At 63.7% G+C, this 25,285-nt stretch overlaps 1 protein-coding gene across 1 annotated transcript in view; it reads left to right on the top strand.

The window, feature by feature from the left end:
- The first annotated feature begins 271 nt into the window (after positions 1-271).
- Positions 272-25,285, top strand: part of LAMA5 (laminin subunit alpha 5) — a 49,488-nt gene continuing 24,474 nt past the window's right edge. Inside the window, exons 1-12 of the mRNA XM_025865021.2 lie at positions 272-610; positions 5,017-5,169; positions 14,465-14,582; positions 15,324-15,442; positions 15,531-15,701; positions 15,793-15,890; positions 19,335-19,450; positions 19,952-20,070; positions 20,243-20,333; positions 20,486-20,620; positions 20,794-20,856; positions 25,109-25,249. Coding sequence (XP_025720806.1) covers positions 302-610; positions 5,017-5,169; positions 14,465-14,582; positions 15,324-15,442; positions 15,531-15,701; positions 15,793-15,890; positions 19,335-19,450; positions 19,952-20,070; positions 20,243-20,333; positions 20,486-20,620; positions 20,794-20,856; positions 25,109-25,249 — 1,633 coding nt within the window. The 5' untranslated portion in view covers positions 272-301. The remainder of the gene's footprint in view (positions 611-5,016; positions 5,170-14,464; positions 14,583-15,323; positions 15,443-15,530; positions 15,702-15,792; positions 15,891-19,334; positions 19,451-19,951; positions 20,071-20,242; positions 20,334-20,485; positions 20,621-20,793; positions 20,857-25,108; positions 25,250-25,285) is intronic.

The following is a 25,285-nucleotide window of genomic DNA, read 5'->3' on the forward strand; positions in this document are numbered from 1 at the left end:
GGCGCCCGGGACCGGGGGCGCCGCTCGGGACCAGGAGCCACGCCCTGGGGGGTCGCAGTCGGGCCGCGTTCCCACGCCTGGCCCGAGGCCAGCAGGTGCCCCTTCCGGGAGGCCGGCGGGGGCCGGGGGCCGAAGGGTTAAGGCCACCGGCCGCCCCGCCCCCTCCCCCTCCCCGGGGCGCGGGGCTCGGGCGCCCGGGCGGGCCGGGGCGGGGCCTGACGTTCGCAGGCGGGGCGAGCCGGCCGGCCGCCGCCGCACTCCCGCCCGGCTCCCGCGGCGCCGTGGTCCCCGGAGCTGGAAGATGGCGAAGCTGGGCGCGCGGCTCCGCGCGGGGAGCGTGGGGAGCGTGGGGAGCGCACGGCGCGCGGCGGGGCGGCTGCTCCTGGTCTGCCTGGCGCTGCTGGGCGCGGCGCGGGCGCGGGAGTCGGCGGACAGCGGCTTCAGCCTGCACCCGCCCTACTTCAACCTGGCCGAGGGCGCCCGCATCGCCGCCTCGGCCACCTGCGGCGAGGAGGCCCCGGCGCGCGGCGCCCCGCGCCCCACCGAGGACCTCTACTGCAAGCTGGTGGGGGGCCCTGTGGCGGGCGGGGACCCCAACCAGACCATCCAGGTGAGCGCGGGCCGGGACTGGTGGCCGCGAGGCGGGCGGGGTGGCGAGGACGCCGTCGCGGGGACGCGGGCGCCAGGGACGGACTTGCCTGGGAGCGCCCAGGTACGGAGCGAAGCCCGCGCGATCCGTCCCGTCGCCCTGGTTCCGCATTTCGGGAAACGGAAAGGACCCCAGCTCGGCCTTTCAGGCTCGGCCGGAGAAGTGCGCGTCCCGGGCGGCGGTGGCAGGGCGGGAGGGGGGCTGGTGCCCAGTCCCTGGCGGCCCTGAGTCCCGGGATGCCGGCGAGGGCGGGACTTGGCCTCCACCGCCGCTGCCCGTGGGGAGGGGGCGGACCCGCTCTGCCTTTCCCCGGGACAGGCTGGAACCTGCCGGCGGGGATGGGAATAGGTTCCTAGGGTTTGGGGCCAGACACTGGAGGCTCTCATTGCCGGTAGCAGAAGGTGGAAGTCGTTCCCTCTGGGGATCTGGGGACACGGTGGGACCGTCAAGGGCTGTGTGTGTGTATGTGGGGGGCAAACAATGGTATTTTTAACTGGGGTTGGGAACACCGATGCAAACCCTGGACGGCATCTCTGTGCTGCAGGTGGTGGGTCTGTCGGCTTCAGTCTCCCTGCGGAGATGGGGTTTCAACCCCCAAAACCCTCCGGAGGCAGGCCCACTAAGCCATAAGTCTGTGGGTGGGGAGCGGGTTCGGTGGCACCAACTGGCACGGACACCTGACCAAGAAGGCAGGGCTGCGAAGACTCTCTGGACTTAGGTTGAGGATCTTGTGAGGTCGCTTGGCCACCCTTGGAGGGGGATAGGGTCTGCTCCAGGGGCTCCTTGACACTCCATAGTAGGCTGGTCTTCCTACCCCTGCTGAACCTTAGGGAGAGTGGGGGCCCCAAGGCGGTTGTAACCTGAGTCACCACAGTCCTGGTGGAAGAGGCAGGGGGAGGGGAGGAGGGCAGTTAGAGGTGGATTAGCCTGGGTGGGTGATGAATGGAGGAGCCTCAGCTGGGCCCCCCCCCCAGCACTGCCCTAGGCCCTCCCCTGGAGGGGGGAGCTGAGAGGGGGCGCTGGTGTCACAGAGCCATCCTGCCATGGAAGCTCACCTCCCTTGGGCTCCTGGGCTCACCTGTGTGCTCTCCCTTGTGCCCAGTATGGCTGATAGAGGGGGGTCAAGAACACATTTCAGATAGGGAAACTGAGGCCCGGAGAGCTGTACCGTGGCCACCTGCTGAAAGCCCCACAGCCAGGCCGGGATCTGGCGCGGTCCAGCGGTGAGAACCCATCCCTGCCACAGGCCCTTGGCGCATCTGGTTAATGTGCACAGGGGCTGGGTGGCAGGAAGGAGCTTGTGTGGGGGTGTCCAGAGCTGTCCCAGAGGGCCCGGCTGAGCGCTCGATGCCCCTGTTCCCGGCGCATCTGGGTCCCCCCGGAAGTCCTTGCAGCTACCCGATCCCTGGTCTTTGTTGCTCCCTTACTGTGCTTAAAGGAGAGTCTGGGGACCCGGGCAGAGCCCCTTTCCTCTGCTTCTCCGTAGCCGTGCGCTTTCTCCCCCTGGGCCTCAGGCTCCTCCTCTGCAAAATGGGCATGAGAGCCGCTTCACCTGAGGTTGGGAGCGTGGCCTGAGGAGCCTGGGAAGCCATCGGTTACGTAGCGAGGCCGACACACATGGTGTCATGTGGGAGGGAGTCGACCCCGAGTGAGCCCTGGCGGCCCTGCCCGCACAGCTCAGACCCCACAAGGTCTGGCAGGAGAGAGGCAGAAGCTTCCCTTTGAGCGTCTGGAGCACCCCTGGTCTGAGGCTGCCGGTATGCTAGGAAGACCCCTTGGCCCGAGGGATGCAAGCTGCACAGCCCTGTGGCCTTGGCTGAATCCCTGGCCTGGCCAGTGCCTCTGTCCTCTCCTCTAGCTGCCTTGGCCTTCGAATGGGCTGGTGAGAGGGCCTTGCCTACAGGCCCCATCTGGAGCCGAGCTGCTGGGGGCAGGTGACAACCACCTTCTCTCTGTCCTAAGAGCTCAGTCTTGGGCTAGCATGGGCGTTGGGTCGCAGGATGTGGGGCCCGAGCGTGGGGGCTGGCAGCTCCCAGGGCCCCTGGAGGAGACAGACGGAGGCCTGCCGGTGTCTGGGCGAGGTGGGCCTGGAGGCAGCTGGAGCAGGCAGAGGGCAACGGGGGCATTCCAGCCCTGTGGCCTCAGGTGGGCATTGCAGGAATTCCGGGTTGGCCCTGGGCCCCACAGGGGAAGTCGGGGGCTCAGCTGCCGGCATGGTGACTCACGGGGAGGGGACGTCCTTATCGTTGCTCCCTATTTCCTCACTGTGTTCCTGGCAGGACCCTCTGCAGCAGAGGGTGGAGGGAGCCTCGTTTCCCCAGCACTGTCCACTGTGAGCCAAAGCCAGGCAGACAGGCCGGCTGGGGAGGCCTGTATCACCGAGAGGCGCCCACTGTAGCCTTTTGTGGAGACTAGAATCACCTCTGTTTGACTCTCTGGGTGGGCCTGAGCAGAAACTTTCCTGGGCCCCCTTGACCCAGCTTCCTCCTGGGCTTGGGGTGGGGGGCGTCTGACCACAGGCAGCCTTTTTTGGAAGGCCTACACCAACCCAGCCAGGTGGTCCTGCCCACCTCCTCTAAGAAGGCCCCCTACCACCCTCGGCCCTGCCAGGCCCCTGATGCCTTACACCTATGTTTGTGGAGCTTTCAGTGATCCCTTGGGCCCCCTCCTCTGTTTACCCACTGGGAGCTCCCACCGGTACTGGGAGCCAGAGCCCTGGCTTCTAGTTTGGGGGTCCCCATTTGAGCTAGGTGGTAGAACTTTTCTGAGTGTCCCCTACTGCTCCAGTCCCTAGGTATGGCAGCCCTGGGGGTGGGCTCAGAGGTACAGTAAAGAGTGAGGCAGTTGTCCCCCCCCCCCCCCGAGCTCTGGGCCCTGGGTGGGGGCAGTAAACAGAAGATCACTAGTAGCCAGAGAATTTCAGGTCTCTGTGATAGGATAAAGAAAGCAGGGCGATGCATGCATGGGGGTCAGCAGGTTAGCTGCTTGGGTGGTCTGGAGCTCTGGGGCCCCTGCAGAGGAGGTGACATGTGAGCTGAGACAGGACAAGTCATGAGAGTCCAGGGCCCACTGGCTGGAACAAGGTCTGAGACAGGGCGACCCGGAGCACCTAGCACAAGGTGTGTCCATGTCCGGTGCATTGGGTCTCACCAGCCCAAGCACACAGCGGAAGCGTGGGGCAGACCCGCGTTTGTGAGGCTTGGGGGCTTTCTGTGGCTGCCAGGCCTGGGAGTGGGGGAGCAAGGGATCTCCCACGCTCCCACCTCCAACTCCTAGGACAAGGTCTGGCCCCCTGGGAGGTTGGGAGGGGTGGGGCAGCCACATTTCCCAGACACAGCCTCTGGGGCCTCAATTGATGCCAAGTCCCAGAGGGCTGCCTTTGTGTGCCGAGGGATGGCAGGTCTGGTTTCCTCCGGGGGGGGGGGGGGGTTGGGCCTGCCCTCAGCCAGTGGCCAGCACCCAGCTCTGCCCCCCTGCCCCCCATGCTCCCAGCACCTGCTCCTCCCTGACAGGGACGCCTCTGTGCCCCCAGAGGACAGGCCCCTAGCAGGTGGTTGGATCGGGACAGAAGCCGCCGCCAGGCCCCACGTGGGATCCGTTAATCTTGCCGTGGCCAAGGCAGGTGCCATCCCCATTCCTCGGATGGGGACACTGAGGTTCATGGTGCCGTGGCTTGGCCTGGTCCCAGGGCTCGGAAGCAGCAGAGCCAGGAAGTCCAGGCCTTGCCTAGCGGCTGCCCACACACCTCCACTCTGGGGCCTCTCCCCGCAGGCCCCTGGAATGGCTTAATTCCGTCTCTCTGGAGACCCTAATCCAGGCTCTGGGTGAGAGCCTGACAGGAGGGTTGTGCGGGAGGGGCCCGAGGAGCTGGGGAGGGGTTTGGCCACCCGGACCCCTCCCCGCCTGTTGCTCCCGGGCCTTTTGTCCGGGGACTGTGACTACCCCCCCCCCCCGAGAGACCGGCTCTTTCCCCCTCGGCTCCAGCTCCATTGGACTTTGTGTCCCGTGCTGCCCGCTTCCTCCTGGCCCCAGGTCCCGCATGGGTCACCCCTCTGTCTGGAGCGCACCCTCCACTTGCAGTGTAGGCCTCAGACACCACCTCCTCAGAGAGGCCCACAGGGATTTTCCCACCTAAAGAGGGTGCCCTTCTTCCCCGCCCTCCTGTTTCCTCCGTGAGGGGTGTGACCATCTCTTCCGGGAGCCGAACCCCCAAGCCCAGAACGCAGTAGGCACTCAGTACGTGCTTGCTGAGCGAACGGGGAATGGCAGGTGAGGGTCGGCAGGTTGCGGGTGTGGAGGGCCGGAGGGTGACTGGAGGGGCGGGGCGCAAGCCCCCCTCGGCCATCTGACCGTGCCCTCCCCCACAGGGCCAGTACTGCGACATCTGCACAGCCGCCAACAGCAACAGGGCGCATCCCGTGAGCAACGCCATCGACGGCACGGAGCGCTGGTGGCAGAGCCCGCCGCTGTCCCGGGGACTGGAGTACAATGAGGTCAACGTCACCCTGGACCTGGGCCAGGTAGGGTCGTCTGCAGCGGGTGGCAGGCCGGGCGCGGACAGAGGCGTGGCCGTGGGCACCTTCTGTGTGTTCCGTCAGCACCCCTGCAGCACGCAGGGGGAGAGGAGGACGGGAGGGGGCTTCCCAGAGGTCACAGTTAGGGTCAGGGGACAGCTTGGAGGCCAGCCCAGATGCTGGGAGGCCCTGGTGTTTACTTGGAGGAATTCCTTCGCCTGGAGCCTGGCGCTGCCTGGCGGCTGTGGGAGGGGCCCGGACGGTGGGGGAGGCGCTGGGGTGGACATTCCTGGCATACCTGTGCTGTGGAGGCCACCTTGGGGTCAGGTGCGCCTGCTCGGGCCACAGCTCTGTGCTCTCCTTGGCCTTTGAAGCCCCGGCGCAGGGGGCAGGGTGGCAGGCATTTCTCAGGGACTGATGAGCCCCACCTGTGGGATCTGGGTGGGGTCGGGCTCCCACAGGCTCTGTCCTGCTCCGTGGGGGACTTTGCCAGGCCTCGGTGACCCGCCTGTGAGAAGGGCCAGCAGTCCTGTTGCCACTGGGGCTGTGGTGGGGCGGGTAGAGGGGGCTGAGCCTGGAAGTGACCAACCACTGGGCCTGCCCGGGGTCCCGGCGACAGGGTGGACCCTGCGGAACCCTACCTGTTCACGGTGGCTGGCTTGCCACCGTCCTGGGGTGCGACCTGGTGGGTGTCTGCTCCTTGCCGAACCCCGTCCCACTGTCACCCTGACGATGTCAGAGAGGTGGGGAAGTGGTTGGAGGTCGGGCCCGGGGGCAGAGTTGGGGTGCTCTGTTGGGGTTCCTCGTGCCCCCAGCCTGGAGGCCTGCAGGCCTGGCCCAGGGGGAGGTGGGCAGTGAGGGGAGTGGATTCAGGTCCCAACCGGCCACATTAGCTGTTGTGCCCTAGGGAGAAGTAGCCCCGTGCAGGGGGAAGGAGCTGGGCTGGGGGTGGGGCCCACTGGGGAGGGGGCTCCCCCAAACGGGCTCCCTGCCTCGGCGTCCCCCGGGCTGGTCCACTTCCCTTCGGCTCACTGGGTTCCCATCACATCGGTGCTCTCCTGTGCCCTGGAGGGAGTCTGGGAGGGACTTCAGAAGCCCTGGGGGGCCCGTGGGAGGGACCGTGTGCTGAGCTAGAGGGTTCTTCCTGCCTCCCCTCCTCCTGTGTGGGACAGACCTGGGGGGAGGGCCCCTAGCCGGGTGCAGGGTGGCCGCCGAGCAGGGGGGCACGAGGCCCCCCGGGGTGCAGTGAGTGGGGCTGAGCAGGGGCTCGGACGGCGCTCCACCCCACACCCCGCGGCTCTGCCCGCTTGGGGCTCCGTGGCCCCTGGGCTCCACATCTGTGAAACGGGCCGGGGTTGAGGTGGCTGGCGGTACATTTGCTTTGTGCACTGGTGGCTCCAGGTCAGCGAGAGGGTGTCACTGCATATCCTGACTCTCTAAGCCTCAGTTTCCCCACCTGTGAAATGACGCAGGGGAGACGGGTCCTTTCCAGCTCCGTTTGCAGGGAGAGGGACTCGCCCATCCACAGAGCTGTGCTGCTCTCTCTCCCTCCGCCACCCTTCCTTCCTTTTCTCCACCTACCCACCCTCCCTCTGACCCAGTTCCACCCGCCCCTTCCCCACTCCCCCCCCTCTACTGCCCGCAGGTGAACCCAGGTGAATCCACCCAAGTCCCAGTCTTGGTCTGACGAGGGGCTGGCAGCTTGGAGGGGGAGGGGGAGGACACGGACTGCCCGCTACCTGGCAGCACACATGGACCTGGTTTCTAGCTTTTATTTTTTTTTTCTTTTTAAGATACTATTTATTTATTTGACAGACAGAGACACAGCAAGAGAGGGGACACAAGCAGGGGGAGGGGCAGAGGGATAGGCAGGCTTCCCGCGGAGCAAGGAGCAAGGAGCCCAAGGCGAGCAAGGAGCCCCATGTGGGGCTCCGATCCCAGGACCCTGAGATCATGACCTGAGCCGAAGGCAGACGCTTAACGACTGAGCCACCCCGGCGCCCCACCGGTTTCTAGCGTTATGGGTGAGAGAAATCTCTTTCTTGGGCATGTTTCCCCGCGGAGATGTGATCCCAGAGGAAATTCCCACATTCACCACCACTCTCTTGGAGCTCATTCCTCCCTGAGCCCCAGAGCAGCAACTGGGTCCCTTGGCGGGGTGCCCCGGCTTCCTCAGGTTGGGGATGGAAGCCAGGCCTTGCCATTGGCACCCCATTGGGGGCCAGGGGAGCCCCACGTAGGGTAGAAGGAATACCCGTTCTGGAGGGTAGAGCCTGCAGGGGCTGGAGCACCAGGGGACGTGTCTGGGGGCCTCGAACGTGGCCCTCGTGGTGACCTGGGGTCTGAGCCCTTAAGAGCCCCTTCTCTGGGGAGGTCCTGAGGATGTCCCCAGGGCAGGACCCTCTGAGCCCACTCTCTGGCGCAGATGGGGTGACAGGCTGAACCAGAGCAGCCTGGCCAAGCTAGCATGGCCCAAGGGGTCCTGGCTGCGTACCGGGTTTTCCCACTTTGGGACTAGGCCGTCCTTGGCGGCCTGGGCCCTGGGGTGGGGCTGGGCTTCCGTGAGGAAGCCAGGCTGCGCGGGCCATGGGTCTGGGCACACCCCCTGTGGCGGGCTGTCAGCAGCCTTTGTTCTGGGACCTGGAGCGGATACCCTGGGAAGGGGGAGGAGGCGGCTGGCACTGGGCATCAGGAGGCCTTCCTGCCCCCCGGGAGAACTGAGAAAGGGGGCAGGTGGGCTGCATGCCTGGTGGTGGAGCACGGAGCTGGTGGGGCGTGATCCCTGCGGTGTTTGTCTGGGGGCGTGGGAGCCCCACGGGCTTCCGTGAGCCTGCCCTGATCTCATCCCCTGGTGGTCTTTCCCATCTTGCAGTAGGCGGGGACAGTGGGACCCTCTTCCTTCCCATTTGGCAGATGGAGAAACTGAGGTTCCATGAGTAAAGTCCTGGCTGGGAAGGGCACGGGGAGGCCCAGGCCTTGGCTCCCTGTCCTGCTCGCCTGGTGGACCTTGGCCTCCGGGAACCCTCAGACCTGAGAGAATCAAGCTGTTGGTCTGACATTCCTGGGCACCAGCCTCAGAAGTGGGTCTCCTCCGGAGGGATGCAGGAGGGCTCCCCCTCTGGTGGTTTCCCGAGTCCCAGTGGCCTGCCTGGGGGTCCTCCCAGCCTCCCACCAGCCTGAGGCTCCCCCTCACCTGTGCCCAGGGCAGGGTGGGTATTGTTTCTGACAGCCTGGCTCAGGCTGCACCGCAGGCTAAGTACTGGCTCAGGTGCCCTGCCCCCATTGGGGGCTCTGCCATGGGGTCTCAAGGAGCTAGGCAGAGATCGCTGGGGCTTGCTGTGGGGAGAGACCCCTCCCTTTCCAGACAGCCCTCTGGGGCCTGCCATGGAGGAGGGACTCCCCCCAGCAATCCCCTCCTTTCCCTGCCCACTGCAGCCACACTGCCCAGATCTGGCTTCAGGTGGGGAACGCTCACCCTTCCCAGCTGTGTTCTTACCGGTGATGGGGCAGGTCAGCCCGTGTCTCAGCCCTGTGAGGCCACGAGGAAGGGTACGGCAGGGGTACCGGTGCAGAGGGGGGCCGGGGTCCAGCGTCGGGGTATAGGCTGGGGTGGTTGGCTGCGAGGCCAAAAGCGTTGAGGACTAGAAATGCCAGGGTCCGGAGGCTGTGCCCTCCCTGGGGGACAGTGGGGGACAGGGAGGGCACCAGCTGCCACCACCCACCAGACAGGGGACTGAGGAGCAGAGCTTTGTCACAGCTACTGACCATTGGCAGTGAGCCCTCCCTGGCGCTTGGGGAAACTGAGCCAGTGTGGTGCTGGTCTCCAGAGGAGATGCTGGGCTTGGTCACAGCCCAGCCATATGGGCTGTGCCCTCTGGGCTGTTCCGTCTCTGACTATGGGGAGGAGAGCTCCTGTGTGTGGGCCTTGTGCCTCGGCAAGGGCCCCAGAACACACTGGCTGCTTTGGCTGTTCGGGTCCCCGGCAGCTCTGCCCTGCCCGCCCCAGGTTTGGGCAGCTTGCCCTCAGAGGCCAGCCAGCTCAGGGCTCCCTGGGCAGGCCCCCTGCTCCCACTGGCCTGGCTTGCTGGCCCGGCTGGGCGCTTGGCCATGTGGCCAAGCACCCTGGGGGTGTCAGCGGGGTTGTTCAAGGGAAGTGGCAGGAAGTATGGCCAAGGCTGGCCAGGCTTTGGCTATGGAGCCCCACAGCCAGGACAGGTGCGGGGGCTGGACCGGACACGGGCCCTTGAGCTGAACTCCCTGGGGGAGGACACTGGCGGATCCTGGTGGCATCCCTGCGGTTGACGCGCCCTTCTCCAGTATGGGCCCTGCCTCTCCTCATGAGAGTGAGCAGGACCCTTTGCTCAGAGGACATGGCGCCAGAGGGGCCGCCCACGCTCAGGCCTCGGGGCCATTTGTCGCCAACCCTGCGCATCTCATCACTGACGCGCTTGCCTGCGGCTGTCCGGGCACACTCATCTCTACTCACACTGGACACACGCACCTCCCCGCCACCTCCTATGTCCCCCCCCGAGACCCTGGCGGCCCCCAAAGCCTCCTGTTCTCTGTGTTTAAACAAACCACACGTGTTGGTCTCCAGCAATACCAGTCACCAAGACTAAACTGTTTAGGTTTGGGGGCTCCCCGGGGATAAACTCTACTTCCTGTGGCCAACGGTTGACCATCTGGCCTGACCCGGGCCAGGCTTCAGGGAGGAGGGGACGCGGCAGGGAGCTCTGGGCCGGGGACCCGAGACGGGCCCTGGCGGTGGGGGTCCTGGAATAGCCCCAGGCCCAGCGCTGGCGAGGTGCCGCGCCGTGCGGGACATCCGCCCTCCGCTCCTGCTGGTGGAGTCCGCACACCTGTCGGGTCCTTCCACCCCCCATTCCCCGAAGGTCTCCCCCACTGCTCTGCACACCTGTGCGGCGGGCGCCCCGACCAGCAGAGCACTGAAGCCGCCCTGCGTTCTCTGTGTGTCCGTGTTCTCTCTCCTGGGGCCATGGCTTTCCGTGCCCTGCCCCTCCTGGCTCTGTTTTCAGGCTCCCGATCCTGTTGTGTGGATGTCCATGCTTATTTACCCAGCTGGGGGCTCGAGGAGACACGCCTGCCCTGGCCCGCCGGCCCTGCTCTGCCATCTGTCTTCACTGTTATCTGTGTTTCCTGATGGGTCTCTGCTGGGAGGGTGGGCAGGCTGGGGGTGCGGGGCCCTGAGGGTGGGCTCTGACAGTCTGGGGTGGGGGGGGATCCAGGAGGTCTGGGTGCCCCAGTGCTCACTCCAAGGGGAACCCGGACGCCTGGTCTAGGAGGGGCTTCCTGCCTCTGCCCGGCCACAGCCTGGGACCCTGGCCCATCCCGGGAATCGGCATGGGGCCTCGCTTCCTGTGGGGCCAGGGCTGAGTCACAGACTGCCCGGTGATTCACGCCGCCCAGCCCAGTGCGTGGGGGGGGGGCAGGCTCCCTCCCTTCCCCCCACTGCCCCCAGGACAGGGGCACGAGGGCCGGCCTGGGTCTTCCCGGCCCTGAGATCGGCTGGGGCAGAGGGGGCGTGTGCCAGCCACGGCCCTGCCCTTGGTGATGTGGGTCCCTCAGCCCAAGAGGTCGCTGACCAGCTCTCCCCCTCTGCTCCCCTTCCCATCCCTGGGGGCCCCAGAGACCCCCGCTGGGGTCTGTGGGAGTGATGTTCTTGTTTAGCCCTCCCCATGTCGTCCAGACCCCAGCCCTGCGTGCACACACACCCCCCACCCCACCCCTGCAGCTTCCCTGCCAGGGGGCTGCCAACTCCTGCTTGCCCATTTCCAGGGGTAGGTGGTGTCTGCCTGCTTCGGGCTCTTGAGCTGGGTCCCGGCCCATACCTCTGCTGTGTTTTTCTTCCTACTGCCCCACGTCCCAGGAGGGGAAGTGACAGCTGGGGCCACACAGCCACTGAAGCCTGGAACCCACCCCGGGCCTCCTGCCCTGGCCCCGGCCCCCCTCAGGCAGTGGTCACCGGGGCATGTCCCCTCCTGGGGAGCCCTGACCCTCTGTGCTCAGGCTGGGCGTGGGGGCCGGGGGTGCGCTGGCCGAGAGGCAGGTCCGGCTGCTGTGCTGGAGACGTGCCTGCCCCCAAAATAGCCAGATTTTTAAAAATAACTCGGGAGGCTTTTGTTTGGCTTTTGCTTTAAAAGACATTTTTTTCCTTCTGCACAGAACTTTGTAGCAGCGGGAAAGGTCAGCCCCAGTTGGCAGTGGGGCTGAGCAGGCGGGCCGTGGCGGGGGGCGGTGCGGGGGCCTGAGTCCAGGGAGGCCAGGGGTCTGCTCGTGCTCCCAGGTCCTGTCCAGGGCAGCTGTGGGGTCCTGGCAGCCGGAACCATTTGGGGACAGATGGGGAATGCTGGGTGCATGGCTGCCTCTCCTCCAGCCCAGGGCCTTGGGGACAGCCGTCAAGGGCCCCTGTGTGATAGGCGAGGTGGCAGACAGATGGAGGCAGGGGTCTTTCTTTAAGCATGTCCCAGGGTGCTGTGCACCGGGGCGGACGCTTCCACGCTGCCCTGGTCCTGCCTGATCAGTGCGTTGGAATCAATATTTGTGCAAGTGCTCTCAGCTGGGAAAAATGCGGCCAGCCGAGGACCTGGGGGAGGGACGGAGCCGGCCGGCAGAGGGTGCAGCCTGGTGGCCTCGCTCAGGGAAAGGCGGGGGTGGGTCCCAGGGGGGCTTGGCGGGAACCTTTAATTTCCTTAGGGCCTTTGGTGGGGGCCAAGCTGCTGGCCACCCCCCAAGAACGGCCTGTGGGCATCTTACACACACCCAGCCCCCGGCCACTCCCTGCCCTTCTCCCCCCGCCCTTCCTCACGAAGACCCCTCCTGGCATAGGGGCCGTTTGAGGTCCTCCCGGGGCTCCCTGGAGCACCTGAGGGTCAGCCAAGGTGCCAGGCTGGGTGTAGGGTGTGTACCCCCAGAGACTGAAGCTCCTCCCTCGATGGGCAGGGCTAAGTGGATGATGACGTCCGAGCCTGGCTGTGGGTAAATAAGCCTGTGCCCCCCCACCACCCCGGGGAAAGGCGGCTCTTGACTTGAATTGAGCCTGTCTCTGCAAACACCAGGCCTTCTGGGAAGGGCAGGACTCCGAACGGGCGTGTCTCAGGGGCTGGGACCTCCCCTCCACCCCCCATTCTTAGCAGCCTGTGCCCACCTTCCCTCATGGGATCACCACAGCGGCCTCAGGTTGATGGGGGATGGGGGGCTGACTGTGGGCCTCGGGCAGCCCTGAAGGGGCCCCTTCCCTGTCCTGGGGGGCCCCTATGCTCTGGGCCCAGCCCAGCGGGTCTGGGGCAGCAGGTGCTAGAGAGGACCTGCTCCCAGGGCTGGTGGGGCCCCGCTGAGGGCACAGGGGGCGGCCCGGAGCGTGATGTCACCCCTGAGGCTGGTGCACGGTTCACTGCCTACCTGGGGGTGTCCTTGGGAGGGGGCCTGGGGTGGGGACTCCCATCTCAGGCCTCCAAGGGGCATGTCTGCCAGCCCTGTCCGCCCTTGTCTGGGGCCCTCCCACTCGTCTTGAGCGTCTGGCCCTCCCAGTGCAAACTGGGGGTGTCCCGGGCCCCACTGCCTTCTCTGCCTGGGTCTCCTTGGAGCCCAAACATACCCTGCACAGAGTCCCGCTTGGACAGTGGCCCTGCCTGCTTTGTTATTCTCTTGGCTCCGGGGCAGAGGCCTGGGGGAGGGGAGGCACTGGCTGGCCCTCAGAGCCCCAGGGCCTGGAAACCACCGTCTCTCCCCCCAGACCACTCCCCGATGGTCATCACGTAGGAGGCTGAGGCTGGGGTGGGTGCCCGGACGCCACCCCCGGACTTGTGTGTGCAGGGGCGCGGCAGACGTGCATGGCTGGGTGTGAGGGTGGCGCTCTCCACCGGCCACCCTCCGAGTGGTCTCTGTGGCCCAGCCTCATCATCGAGGCCCTGGGCTGCGCAGGTGCTTCTGTGCCCCGGAGCCCTTTCCTGGGAACTGTGGCCCAGGGTGGGGTGTCTGGGTGCTGAAGTGGGGACCCCTTGCCATGTGTTATATCCCCAGGGAGCTGGATGAGGGGTACCTTGGGCAGTGAGAGCCCAGCTCTGCAACCTGGAAGGGTCCTCTGGCCTCTGGGGGACAGCTGCCTCTTGGAAGGGGCCCTTAATTATCCCTCCCCACGTGTCTGTATAACCAGCGCCTCTGAGCGAGCATGGATGGGCCAGTCAGGAGGGCTTCCCTGTGGAGGCGTCCAAAGTGCCCTCTGGAGGCTGTGCCAGATGAGGCTGGGGGCCAAGGCTCAGACCTGCTAGGTGCAGGGCTGGGGGACAGTCGACAGAGGAAGGACCCCAGCAAGCTCCCAGGGGCACAAGACATAGGGGCATCCCCTGGGATGCTGACCTCTGGTCAGGAAGAGGTGAGAGACAGGCGTGAACACGCCCTGGGAGTGAGGTTGTGCTGGGACCAGGGACAGAACAGCACAGGTGGGTCTGGGCTGGGGCTTGAGGGGTTCTCGGGGCCTCTGGAGGGGCAGCTTCACCCTTCCTCCCCGTCCTGGTGCTGCCCTGACATGCCCAGGGCCCCATGACGCTCCAGCCTCCAGCTCCTGGGCTGCTGGGGTCTCCCCGGCCCAGCCCCAAGAGGGCTCTTTCCCTGGTCTGTCTAACCCACTGGGGCCTCCTGATGAGGGCAGGGGCCTGTCCCTGGGGCCTCGGTGGCCATGGGCTGGTCAGAGGGAGAGAGGGCAGGTCCTGAGTCAGCCCTGAGAATGATGAGGGGCTGACCAGAGTGGGGCTGGGACAGGGGCCCCCCCTCCTGGGAGCTGCGAGCTGTTTGAGGAGGCCAGGCTCATGTGGGAGCTTGGGCTACCATCTGGCCACCTGCCCAGGCCGGCCACCAGACCTTCGGGGACCGTGGAATGAACTCCTGTCTTGGCCAGCGCAGCCTCACTGCCCAGACACTGTGGACAGGCTGCCCCCACGTGCCCCTTCCATCCCAGCCCCCCACAGTCCCCCCTACGGCCTCAGAGCCTGAAGGACCCCTGTGCCTCTGGGGCAGGGATGGAGGGCGGCACCTCCAGGCCCAGGAGGGGAGACATTCAGAAACAGTGGGTTCCCACCCTTTGTCTCTGTGTCCTGGGTGAGGGCCTGAGTGAGCTGGGGGGCTGCCCCCTGACCCGGCTGGCCCCCATAGGCCAAACCCCCAGATGGCCAACGTGGGAAAAGAGAGCCCACCTTACAGGGTGAGGCAGCGCTCCGGGTGTGTGTGCAGGGCCCTGAGCTGAGTGGAGGGGCCTGGGGGCGCCAATACCTCGCCACCCCCACAGGTCTTCCACGTGGCCTATGTGCTCATCAAGTTCGCCAACTCACCCCGGCCAGACCTCTGGGTGCTGGAGCGGTCCACAGACTTCGGACACACCTACCAGCCGTGGCAGTTCTTTGCGTGTGAGTCTCCTGGCGGGGGGCGTCCCCTGGGGTGGGCTGCTGTCACCAGGTGCTCTCAGGGTCCCCGCTCCCGCACGCGTCAGGGGTGTCGGGTGTCAGTTCCCAAAGGCAGGTGCATGTCAAGCAGCTCCTGTCCCTGAGGTTGGGCACGTCTGGGCCCAGGGGCCGGTGCGACCAGGAGTCCCTGGTGCCACCTCTTGGCTCCTTCTTGACCGGCTTCGTGGTCCGGCAGCTCCTGAAGTAACATGGGGAGCTGGTCAGGAGGCGTGGCGGCTCCCTAGCCCATCACGTCCAGGGCCTCCATGACCGATCGCATTGATGGGGAGCCTCCTGTTGGGTGGACCTTGGTTATGGGTCCCCCAAAACTCCATGGGCAAGAGTGGGGGTAGGGCAGTCCTCTGGAGGGCAGTTGGAAACGGACCACCGAGGACGGGAATGAGGGTGGCCGTCCGGGATTGGGGGGCATTTGTTCTCTGCAGAGAGAGGGGCCGGTGTGGCCAAGGCCAGGAGGGGTCAGTCCACGAGATGTGGGCAGGTTCAGAATTGCCAGGCCCTGGGCTCGGCGGGGGTCAGGCTGCACCCCAACCATGCCCTCCTGGGGAGGCTCCTCTCTCAGCCGCGCACCTCACTCTTTATTCAACAAAACCCTGTGGGGTTGGCGGGGTGGCCCATCGAGGCGCAGCAGTACCTGAGAGCGATCCTGGGGCTCCGCGCCCTTACCTTCCGGCCCGGTCCCCACAGCCTCCAAGAGGGACTGCTTCGAACGGTTCGGGCCACAGACGCTGGAGCGCATCACACGGGACGACCACGTCATCTGTTCCACTGAGTACTCTCGGATCGTGCCCCTGGAGAACGGCGAGGTGGGCCCCCGGGCGGCCCGGGGGCCGGTCCCTGCTAGTGTGATGGGGGCGGCTCCCACCCTGGCCTGACCCTCTGCCCTGTGTGCAGATTGTGGTATCCCTGGTGAACGGGCGCCCCGGGGCCATGAACTTCTCCTACTCGCCCCTGCTGCGTGACTTCACCAAAGCTACCAACATCCGCCTGCGCTTCCTACGCACCAACACGCTGCTGGGCCACCTCATGGGCAAGGCGCTGCGGGACCCCACCGTCACTCGCCGGGTGAGACACCAGCCAGGGTGCTGCGGGGCCGGCCGGGCGGGCGGCCGGGGGTGGGGGGCTGGCGCTCACCGCCCTCCGCCCCCGGGTACAGTACTATTACAGCATCAAGGACATCAGCATCGGCGGCCGCTGTGTCTGCCACGGCCACGCAGACGTTTGTGATGCCCAAGACCCCACGGACCCCTTCAGGTGAGGCCCGCTGCCCCCTGCCTGTTCTTCTCATCCCCTTCCCAGCTCAGGGAGGAGGAGACCTGGTTCCGTTGCCCGCTGTGTCCCTGGTCCTGCGTGACCTCCCCTGGCCTCCGTTCCCTTATGTGCGCGGTGAAGGGGAAGGTTGTCTTGGGCCCGGGTCGGGCCTCCTTGTCCTGCGGCCCGTGGCCTCTCCCATCCCCTCCGGGGCCCTGTGCCGGGCAGTCGGGACGTCCTTGGCCTAAGGCTGCACATCTCTGTTCTCCAGCCACCTCCCTTCCCTCGGGACACAGATAGCGCTCCCTGCTGTCCCCACCTTCTCCCCCGGCGTGGTCCTTGCGTACGGCTTCGGGCGCCGAGCTCAGGTGCTCCTCGTTGCTCTGGGAAATTAAGTGCCAAGTGGGAACTCGAGCTGGCCGGGAGGGGGGCCCGCTGGGTGCCAGGGTGGCCTCAGAGGAGAGGCAGGCCTGCCCTTGCCTGCTGGGAAGGCGTTACGTGTCCACTCTGACTCACCTGTGCACGGGGGTGCCCTGAGCCCGGCTCAGCCCCGGGGCGCTCAGGGGTGGGGCGGCCTGGGCAGCTTCCCCAGAACCAGACACCAATCCCCCGCCCCCAGCACACACACCAGTGTCCCGAAGCACCAGCTGCCCAGCCCTCCCTGCGCCCGTCTCCTGCTGCCTCGGCCTGTCTTCGGGAGGGCTCTGCCCCTCCTCGGCCCCGCACCCCGTCAGCTCCAGCCACCACCCCACCTCCCCCTGCACTGCCCACACTCCCATCCCCACCGCTGCCGGTGCCCCGTCCCACCTCCCCCCTGTGCCCGTCCCACCTCCCCCCTGTGCCCGTCCCACCTCCCCCCTGTGCCCGTCCCACCGCCCCCCGTGCCCGTCCCACCGCCCCCCGTGGCCCGTCCCACCGCCCCCCGTGCCCGTCCCACCTCCCCCCTGTGCCCGTCCCACCTCCCCCCGTGCCCCGTCCCACCTCCCCCCTGTGCCCGTCCCACCTCCCCCCGTGCCCCGTCCCACCGCCCCCCGTGCCCCGTCCCCACCGCCCCCTGTACTACTGTCCCCACCGGCACCACCACCACCCCCTCCAAGCCCACCTCAGCCGCCCTCCATCACCACCACCACTTTGCCGGCTACCAGCCCAGCTCTGCACCAAACCCCTCATTCACCCTCCCCCTTTCCTTTGGCTTGGAAGTCACGTGTTTTGTTTCTGTGGCTGTCCTGGTCCAGCTGGGCTGCCATCACAAAATACTGTAGACGAGTGGCTCAGAAACAACAGAAACTTACTTCTCACCGTTCTGGAGGCTAGCGAGGGCCCACGTCTTGGTGTGTCTTCACGTGGCACAGAGGGTGAGGGAGCTCTCTGGGGTCCTTTTACAAGGACACTAATCCCACTAATGGGGGCTCCACCCTTCAGGCCTGATCAAAGGCCCCACCTCCAAATACCATCGTTTCGGGGTCTAGGCTTCACACTCTCGGGGGACACACGCTTTCAGCCGGCAGCGGTGCTGTGTAGTGTAACGGCGGCCCTTTGCAACAGACCTACGTGACCAGCTGTCGCGTGGCCCTGCTCACATGGCGCCCACGAGCACTAGCCCCACGTGTGGCGCTTCTGTCCGGCAGGAGCTCCGTCACCACTGCCCGGGAGCCGCCTCCTCGTCCGCCCAAGCCCTGGCTCCGCATCCTTCCTTGACTTACCTTGCACCCCTGGGCCCTCAGTTTCCTTTTCCTAAAATGCATCCTTTAGTTGTTCTTCCCGGGAGTCTGAGTCCTCTGTCCGATGGCCGTTGATGTGGTGGTTGTCTTGGCCTCCCTCCCAGGGGACAGTTTAGCTGATTGCAGAACACGGGTTGGTGGCCACGCCAACACTTCAGAGAAGCCTCTTCCTCGTCGCTTGGCGTCCCAGACGGTTGGCGGAGTCCGTGGTCACCCGCATTGCTGCCCCTCTGGCTTGTCTGCTTGCTTCTGGAGGGTTCCATGACCTTCCCTGGTGCTCTGCAGATTTCCTCTGTGGCGTCAAGGAGCGGACATGTCTTCCGTGGCTCAGGACTCCTGCCTTTTTGAATCTGAGAGTGCGGGTCGTTAACCCAGGGCCGTTCCGGGCCGGAGCTCTGCCTGTCAGCTCTCCTCTTCTACCTCTTTTCTTCTTTCCGGAATCCTGTTCTGTCGACGGGCTCTTCCTGTGGTTTCCTTCTGTCTCCGAGTTTCTCCTGTGACCCCCTCCCTGTCTTCTGAGCTGCCTCTGGATCGGTACTTCGGTTCGCCGAATCTCCAGCCGAGCGTCACCCATCCACTGTCTTCGACTCCAGTGACTTTGTTTTCCATGCATAGAAGTTCCGATTGGTTCTTTGGCCACATCTCTCTATTTTTCATAGCATCGCATTTTTTATGTTTTGGGTTCCTTTTGTTGTAACTTCAAATGTTCTTATTTTATGGTTTCTCCCGACTTGCTCCCAAGTTCTTGCGGTTGGATGCTGCTGACCGTTGTGTTGACGGGCCGGCCGTGTTGTGTCCCCCCCCCCCCCCGGTTCTTCAGCGGCGCCTCATCTGTGCCCTGGTTGGGGATGGTCACACCCGAGTGGTTTGGTGAGGGCCGTTGCCAAACGCCCCGGGGTACCACTGCCAGGCTTCACTTCCTATCTTGTTTCTTGGTGCCCTGACTATGCAGACTATGGCGGAGCCAGACGCCAGCCACGGGCCCGACGTCACAGACCGTCAGAGCTGGGGCGAAGACAGGCCACTCAGGCCGCCGCTCCAGGGCAGGCCACTCCTGCTTCCTCTCCCTCAGAGGCCTTCTAGATAGCCCCAGACCCCAAGGGCAGCAGTGTTGATTCTGAAGGCCCCACAGATTCTTGGTGGGGGGGGGGGACAGGCTCTAACCGTGTGGTCTGAGGCCCACAGAGCAGGCAGCGCACCCCCCTTGGCTGAGTTCTGGAGGTGTGTGTCGGGTGGGGCCCTGGGAGGGGTGGGTCTGAGCAGTAGGTGGCTGTGGCCAGCTTTCCCCCTGACCACTGAGCCAACGGGAGCTGCTCTCTGGGACGGCAAGCAGGACTCCAGCCCTCTGACTGGTATCCACCCCCGCTGGAAGAGGAAACAGCTCCTGGCCCCTCACCCCTGGGGAGGAGCCCTGGATGCATGGGGGCGTCTCGCAGAGCTCACACTGCTGAGTGAGACCTGGGCCTTGGAGCTGGCCCAGGGAGGCTGTGGGCTTGGTCTGAGGGCCTGGTGGTGAGGAAGGGTTAGCTCGATCCTGAAGGCCCCAGAGCTCCAGGCTGCCCTGCAGGCAGGGGCCACCTACACTCACCACACAGTGCCCCGTCCCGGGCCCCACCCACCAACACATCCTGCCCCCTCCTGCCCCCCTCCATGAAGGCTGGGCGCAGCCCCTTGTGTCCCCCGGGTCCACAGTGTGGCCCCTCCCATCCCCTGTGTGTCCCCACAGGCTTCAGTGCGCCTGTCAACACAACACGTGTGGGGGCTCCTGTGACCGCTGCTGTCCCGGCTTCAACCAGCGGCCGTGGAAGCCGGCCACCACCGACAGTGCCAACGAGTGCCAGTGTGAGTGCCCAGCACGTGCACACCTGCACACACGCTCACCTGCACACGCTCACCTGCATACCTGCACACACACTCGCCTGCGCACATGCTCACCTGCACACCCACTTACCCACACACCTGCTCACCTGCACACATGCTCACTTGCACACCTGCACACCTCACTTGCTCACCTGCACACCCACTCACCACACACACTCACCTGCACACACTCACCTGCTCACCCGCTCACCTGCACACACACTCACCTGCACACCTGCTCACCCACTCACCTGAACACACACCCACTCACCTGCACACACACTCACCTGCTCACCCTCACACCAGCTTACCTGCACACCTGCTCACCTGCACACACACTCACCCAGCTTTGCCGTGGCCTGAGGCATGCTCCGGCCACGTGGTGTTTGCTGTCACCCAGACCAGGCCACATCTGGGGTCACCGGTGGTTTGTGAGGCGGGGTCATGGGGGGCCTGTGAATAGCTGTGCCCTCTTCTCTCCAGCTTGCAATTGCCACGGCCACGCCCACGACTGCTTCTACGACCCTGAGGTGGACCGGCGCAACGCCAGCCAGAACCAGGACAACATCTACCAGGGCGGGGGCGTGTGCATCGACTGCCAGGTGGGCCGGGGCCGGGCCGGCCTGTGGCGGCAGCTAGGGTGGGTCTGGGGCACTGGGGTGGTGGGCTGGCCCCCCCCCCCAACCCCAGCATGGTCAGCGTACCCAGGGTTGGGATGGGGGGAGAGAGGGCGGTGGGAGGGTCCCTGCACTCAGTGGCCCCATCCTGCCCCAGCATCACACCACTGGCATCAACTGTGAACGCTGCCTGCCCGGCTTCTACCGGGCCCCGGACCACCCTCTCGACTCTCCCCACGCTTGTCGCCGTGAGTGGGGTTGGCCGGGGGGCAGGGGTGTCCAGAGGGGGGGCCCTCGCACTGCTCTGAGAGGCCCGGCCTGGCTCTCCTCCCCCTGCCCGCGCTGGGGAGGCAGCTGGGCCCCAGGCTTGGGGTCTCACGACTCCCTGGCCCCCACCCAGGCTGCAGCTGCGAGTCGGACTTCACCGACGGGACGTGTGAGGACCTGACTGGCCGCTGCTACTGCCGGCCCAACTTCACGGGGGAGCGTTGCGACGCGTGCGCCGAGGGCTTCACTGGCTTCCCGCGCTGCTACCGTGAGGGCGTCAGCCTGGGGGGGCCGGGGGCGGAGCCGGGGCGCTGTCCCCGGAGCCCTGTCGGGGACCCAGGGTGGGGACCCCGGGTGGAGCCTGCCTACGCCCAGAGGTCCTGCCTACCTCTCCGGTGGTGCTGAGCCGACCCGGCTGACCCGCGCTGTCTCCCCCCTCAGCGGTGCCCTCCTTCTCCGCCAATGACACCGGCGAGCAGGTGCTGCCAGCCGGACAGATTGTGAGTAAGTGTCCTCCGAGGCCCCGTCCTGCCCCCCCGAGAGCGGGATTGTCATTGTGGTCGCCTCATGTTCGGCTCTTGTGTTATGCAAATAATGCGTTTTCATGCTAGGAAACCTTCAGGAGTGTAGGTAAGCCCAAAGCAGAAGACCGAGGGTACCCAGAGTTGCATCACTTTCAAACGACCCCTCTCCCCACAGCTGGGACCGTCCCGGGGGCTGCACACGGCGCTGGTGCGGACTCAGATGTGTGCCGTGGGCGCTGCTCCGGGTTTCCTCCCACCGCGGTCCTGTAAACGTGCCACCTCATGTTCTCTGTCATTGGACAGATGCAGTATTTCTTCAGTCAGCCCCCAAATTGTTGGAAATTTAAGTTCTTTCCAATTAAAAAAAAATGCTACAGTAAACATCCTTGCAGCTAAAACTTTCTCTAAATTCTCAGTAATTTCTGTGGAACAATTTCCTAGAAGGTTCTGAGTTACGAGACATGCCTGTTCTGGGACCTATTTGGCTATAGGTTGCCAGATCGCTCTCTTGAAAGAAACCACGTTCAGCGTCATGACAGTGGCATCCGCGGGCGCGCACGGTCCTCGCTGGACGGCGGGCACTGCTTGTGACTGTCAGCTCGGCTGGCGGGACGCTCGCCTGGCAGAGACCGCCTGCCCCCGTGTGTTTCTGGAATCGGGCGCGCCTCAGGGGACGGTGTGTCAGTCTGACCGGCCGCTGGTTTTTCTTCCTAATGGCATCACGTGGCGAGCTCAGCCGCTGGCAGTGTCTCAGATCACATTTGACATTTGTCGTCTTCAGCGTGTCTTTGACCCGTCTGTGAGGTGACTTTGCACTTTTTCTCCCGGGGAGCGTGTCATCCGGGGCCTTTGCTCTCTGCACACCCCTCTCCCTGCAGGGCCCTCTGCCCCTGTGGGGCATTCTTTCCTGCGCTGGCGTGTTAACCCTTAGGTGGTTCTGTGGATGTGGTTCTTGCCTCTGACTCACCTCTGACTCAGTCGTTCGGAGGCGGCACGCCCTAAGCTCACTTACCCTCATGCCTGTTGGTCTTTGATGGTTTCTTCTTTACATGTCGGTGTCAGGTTCTCATCGGTGCTGTAAGCGGGGGTCGGCTGACTTCTTCCAGGAAGGACCAGACAGTGCTTGCTTGCTCTCGACTGTGAGGGCCGGGTGTCCTGCTGTGCGTGGCTCTTGAGCTCCGCCGTTACGTGCTGTGGCCGGAACGTGGCATCGACCGTGTGGACGTGAATGGGCCTGGCCGTGCTCCGATAAAACTTTATTTGCAGACCAGCCAGAGCAGCCCTGGGACTGTGGTTTGCTGGTGCCCAGAGGAAGTGCTGAGGAGCGCTCCTGTCCCCACGGCCCGGGGCGGGCGCTCCGGAACGACCCATCCAGCGGGGGTTCAGGGCAAGGCAACTAATCGTACAGTGAATCCCATTCATGTCTTCCCTAACGTGCACCCGTGTGTCTGTATTCGTAAGGGACACTAGTTGAAAGCTTTCTTGGTCGTTGTTTTTGGGTGTGTGTGCCGTCTTGCTTTGGTTTTCTAATTCTCAAGGTGACCTTGAGAATACTTGGAAAACAACCCATGCTTGGTTATGCTCCACAGTAGGCTAAAAATCACAGGAATCATCCATCTCTTCAAAGTTTGATAGAACTTAAAGGATGCCTGGACCTGACACCTGTTCAGTGGAGATCTTACATTACGGTTCTCGTTTCTTCCGTGCTTCTTTTATCTGTTCGTTTCCCACCTCAGTGTAAGTCCGTTTTAGTCATTTTTATTTCTTAGCAAATTGTGTCCTTTGGATTTTAAAATGTATTGGTATAAAAATCACGTGCAGCGTTCCATCGTGATTTATACATTTCATTTCTCTTACTGTCTACTTTAATTTATTTCTTTCATTTATTAGACCTATCAGAAATTTGCTAATTTATTGGTATTTTCAAAATACAGCTTAAGATTCTACCTATAAGATCTGCTGGGGTTTTTCTCTTTTCGGTTTGGTGGAGAGATTTAACTTCCTTTTTTTTTTTTTTAAGGTTTTATTTATTTATTTATTTGTTTGTTTGTTTGTTTATTTATTTGAGAGAGACAGCATGCGCGACAAGGGGGGAGAGCGGCAGAGAGAGAGGGAGAGGCGGACTCCCCGCTGAGCAGGGAGCCTGACACAGGGCTCGATCCTCGGACCGTGAGACCATGACCCGAGCCGAAGGCAGACGCTTCACCGCCTGGGGCCCCCAGGCGCCCCTGCAGTCCGCTATGATTACGCACAGTCGCCACACTGGCCCTCACGGCCCCACACCTTACTCGCTTTATGCCTGGAAGTCTGTGCCTTCCCCGTGTCTCCCACCCCCAGCTCGGCGGCCACTGTGTTCTCTGTTTCCGTGAGCTCAGTGCTCCGTTTTTGCGCTAGATTCCACATAAAAGTGAGATCACTCGGTGTTTGTCTCTTTTCTTTGTTTTGTTTCATTACTGCTCTCCTGGCTTCTTGGATTTATTAGTTTCACCATCTTAATTATTGACAAACAGGCGTGGAGTGCTGGTTCTCATTCAGGGGTGATCCTGATCCACAGGAGAGCGTCTGGAGACAGTTGGGGTTGTGACGACTGAGGGGTGCCACGGGCATGTCGTGGGCGGGCCGGGCGCGACCCAGCCCAGAGCACCAGCAGCGGTGCCCAGGCCGGGGAACCCAGGTTGTGGCTCAGCTGTGCTGTCCCCGAGGGTGAGGGCAGCCCTGGCCGGCGCCTCCCACGGGGTGGTCAGATGGCCTTTCTGTCCTTGTTTGATGGCTCAGCCCTAGGTTTATTGCACTGGGGACAGATAGGGTCTTTGGAATTTGAGATTTTCTTTGCTTCTCACCTCGTACGTGATGCCTTTTAGAATGTTCTGTGAACGTGTGGCGGGCCCGCGTGTGCTGTGTGGGGTCAGGTCGCCACGTGCACGCCCACAGAGCACACACGTTCATTATGCCGTCCCTGCTCCATCCTCATCAAGTTCTGAGGACAGTGTCTTCAATCTTTCTATGCAGGATGATGGTTTTGCCAGATCCTTCCAGCTCAGGAGTTTCGGCCTTTAGCACCTCTCGACCCCGTGGTCCAGCTCTTAGAGCAAGGGGCTTCCTGCAGACCCGGGGGGCGAGCCCCGCTTCCACGCAGCAGCTCCCCGTCGTCCTGCTGATGCTTGTGGCCTTGGGTTCTCTGGAACCTTCTAGGGTCTCCATGCTCACCTTCTCTGCACCCTGCTGTCCCTTCATGAAGCTCTCCGTGGCCCGTCTGGGTCCTTGGTTCAAAGTGCATCTTTTCGAGAGAACATGACTTGATTTTCCTTCAAGAGCCAAACTAAAAAAAAATAAAAATAAAAAAAAGAGCCAAACTGAGGCCTCTGGTTCTTGTTGTGAGAGGAGCCGTGGCCTGGGCAGGGCCGTGGCCATCAGGTGGGGCTCGCTCCAGCTCTTTCTGTTCTCATTTCTCCTTCTCCTTAGGTGTTTCCCGCCTGCGTCTTGCTGGGTTGGGCAACAGACTGTGTTTTGGTTTTGGATGATTTGTGTTTCCTTCTCGGAGGGTTGGCAAGCTCTGTTTCTCTCTTCTGGTCCGGTCCCAGGTCACCCTCTGTCTTTGACAAATATCAAATCATAATTTTCTGGGGCGCCTAGGTGGCTCAGTCAGTTAAACGTCTGCCTTCGGCTCAGGTCATGATCCCAGGGTCCTGGGATCGAGTCCTGCATCGGGCTCCCTACTCGGCAGGGAGTCTGCTTCTCCCTCTCCCTCTGCCCCTCCTCACGGGGCTTGTGCTTGCGTGCGCGTGCTCTCTCTTTCTCAAATAAATAAAATTTAAAAAAAAAGTACTTTTCTGTAAGTAACAAACAGTATTCATGGCCTCTTTTCATGCATAAGTTAAGACATTTAGCATGCTTTCGCTCCTGTTTTCCAAGCTGCAGAATTATTTATAAAGATTACGAGTCTCTTTTTGCTTTGTTATGATTTTGTTTTTACATTTTCTCTGGTTGTATCGACGCCTGCAGTTGACTTAGTAGCCACATCATAAACAGCTAGTTACTCGTAGTTTTAGCCGCCCCAATTTCATTGCACACGCTTTTCCAGAGATGTCAGCTCTGCCTTCTGGGGTTTTTTGTCTTGTAGCTCTGTATGAGCGTAGCATAGAAGTGTAAGGAAGTGAGTCTGTGGTGGGCAGGGTTTCTGGTGGGGAGGGCTGGGGTCTGCAGGCGTCTGAGACCCCTTCCCTCCCCGCCAGACTGTGACTGCAGCGCGGCCGGGACCCAGGGCAACGCCTGCCGCAAGGACCCGCGGCTGGGACGCTGCGTGTGCAAACCCGGCTTCCAGGGTGCCCACTGTGAGCTCTGTGCCCCAGGCTTCTCCGGCCCCGGCTGCCAGCGTGAGTGCAGCCCCGGCCCCGTCCTCGCGCCGACCC

Source organism: Callorhinus ursinus, unplaced genomic scaffold (assembly GCF_003265705.2).
Source record: "Callorhinus ursinus isolate GAN/ISIS: 27379988/994484 unplaced genomic scaffold, GSC_fseal_2.0 scaffold89, whole genome shotgun sequence".
In the NCBI taxonomy this organism is placed as follows: domain Eukaryota; kingdom Metazoa; phylum Chordata; class Mammalia; order Carnivora; family Otariidae; genus Callorhinus; species Callorhinus ursinus.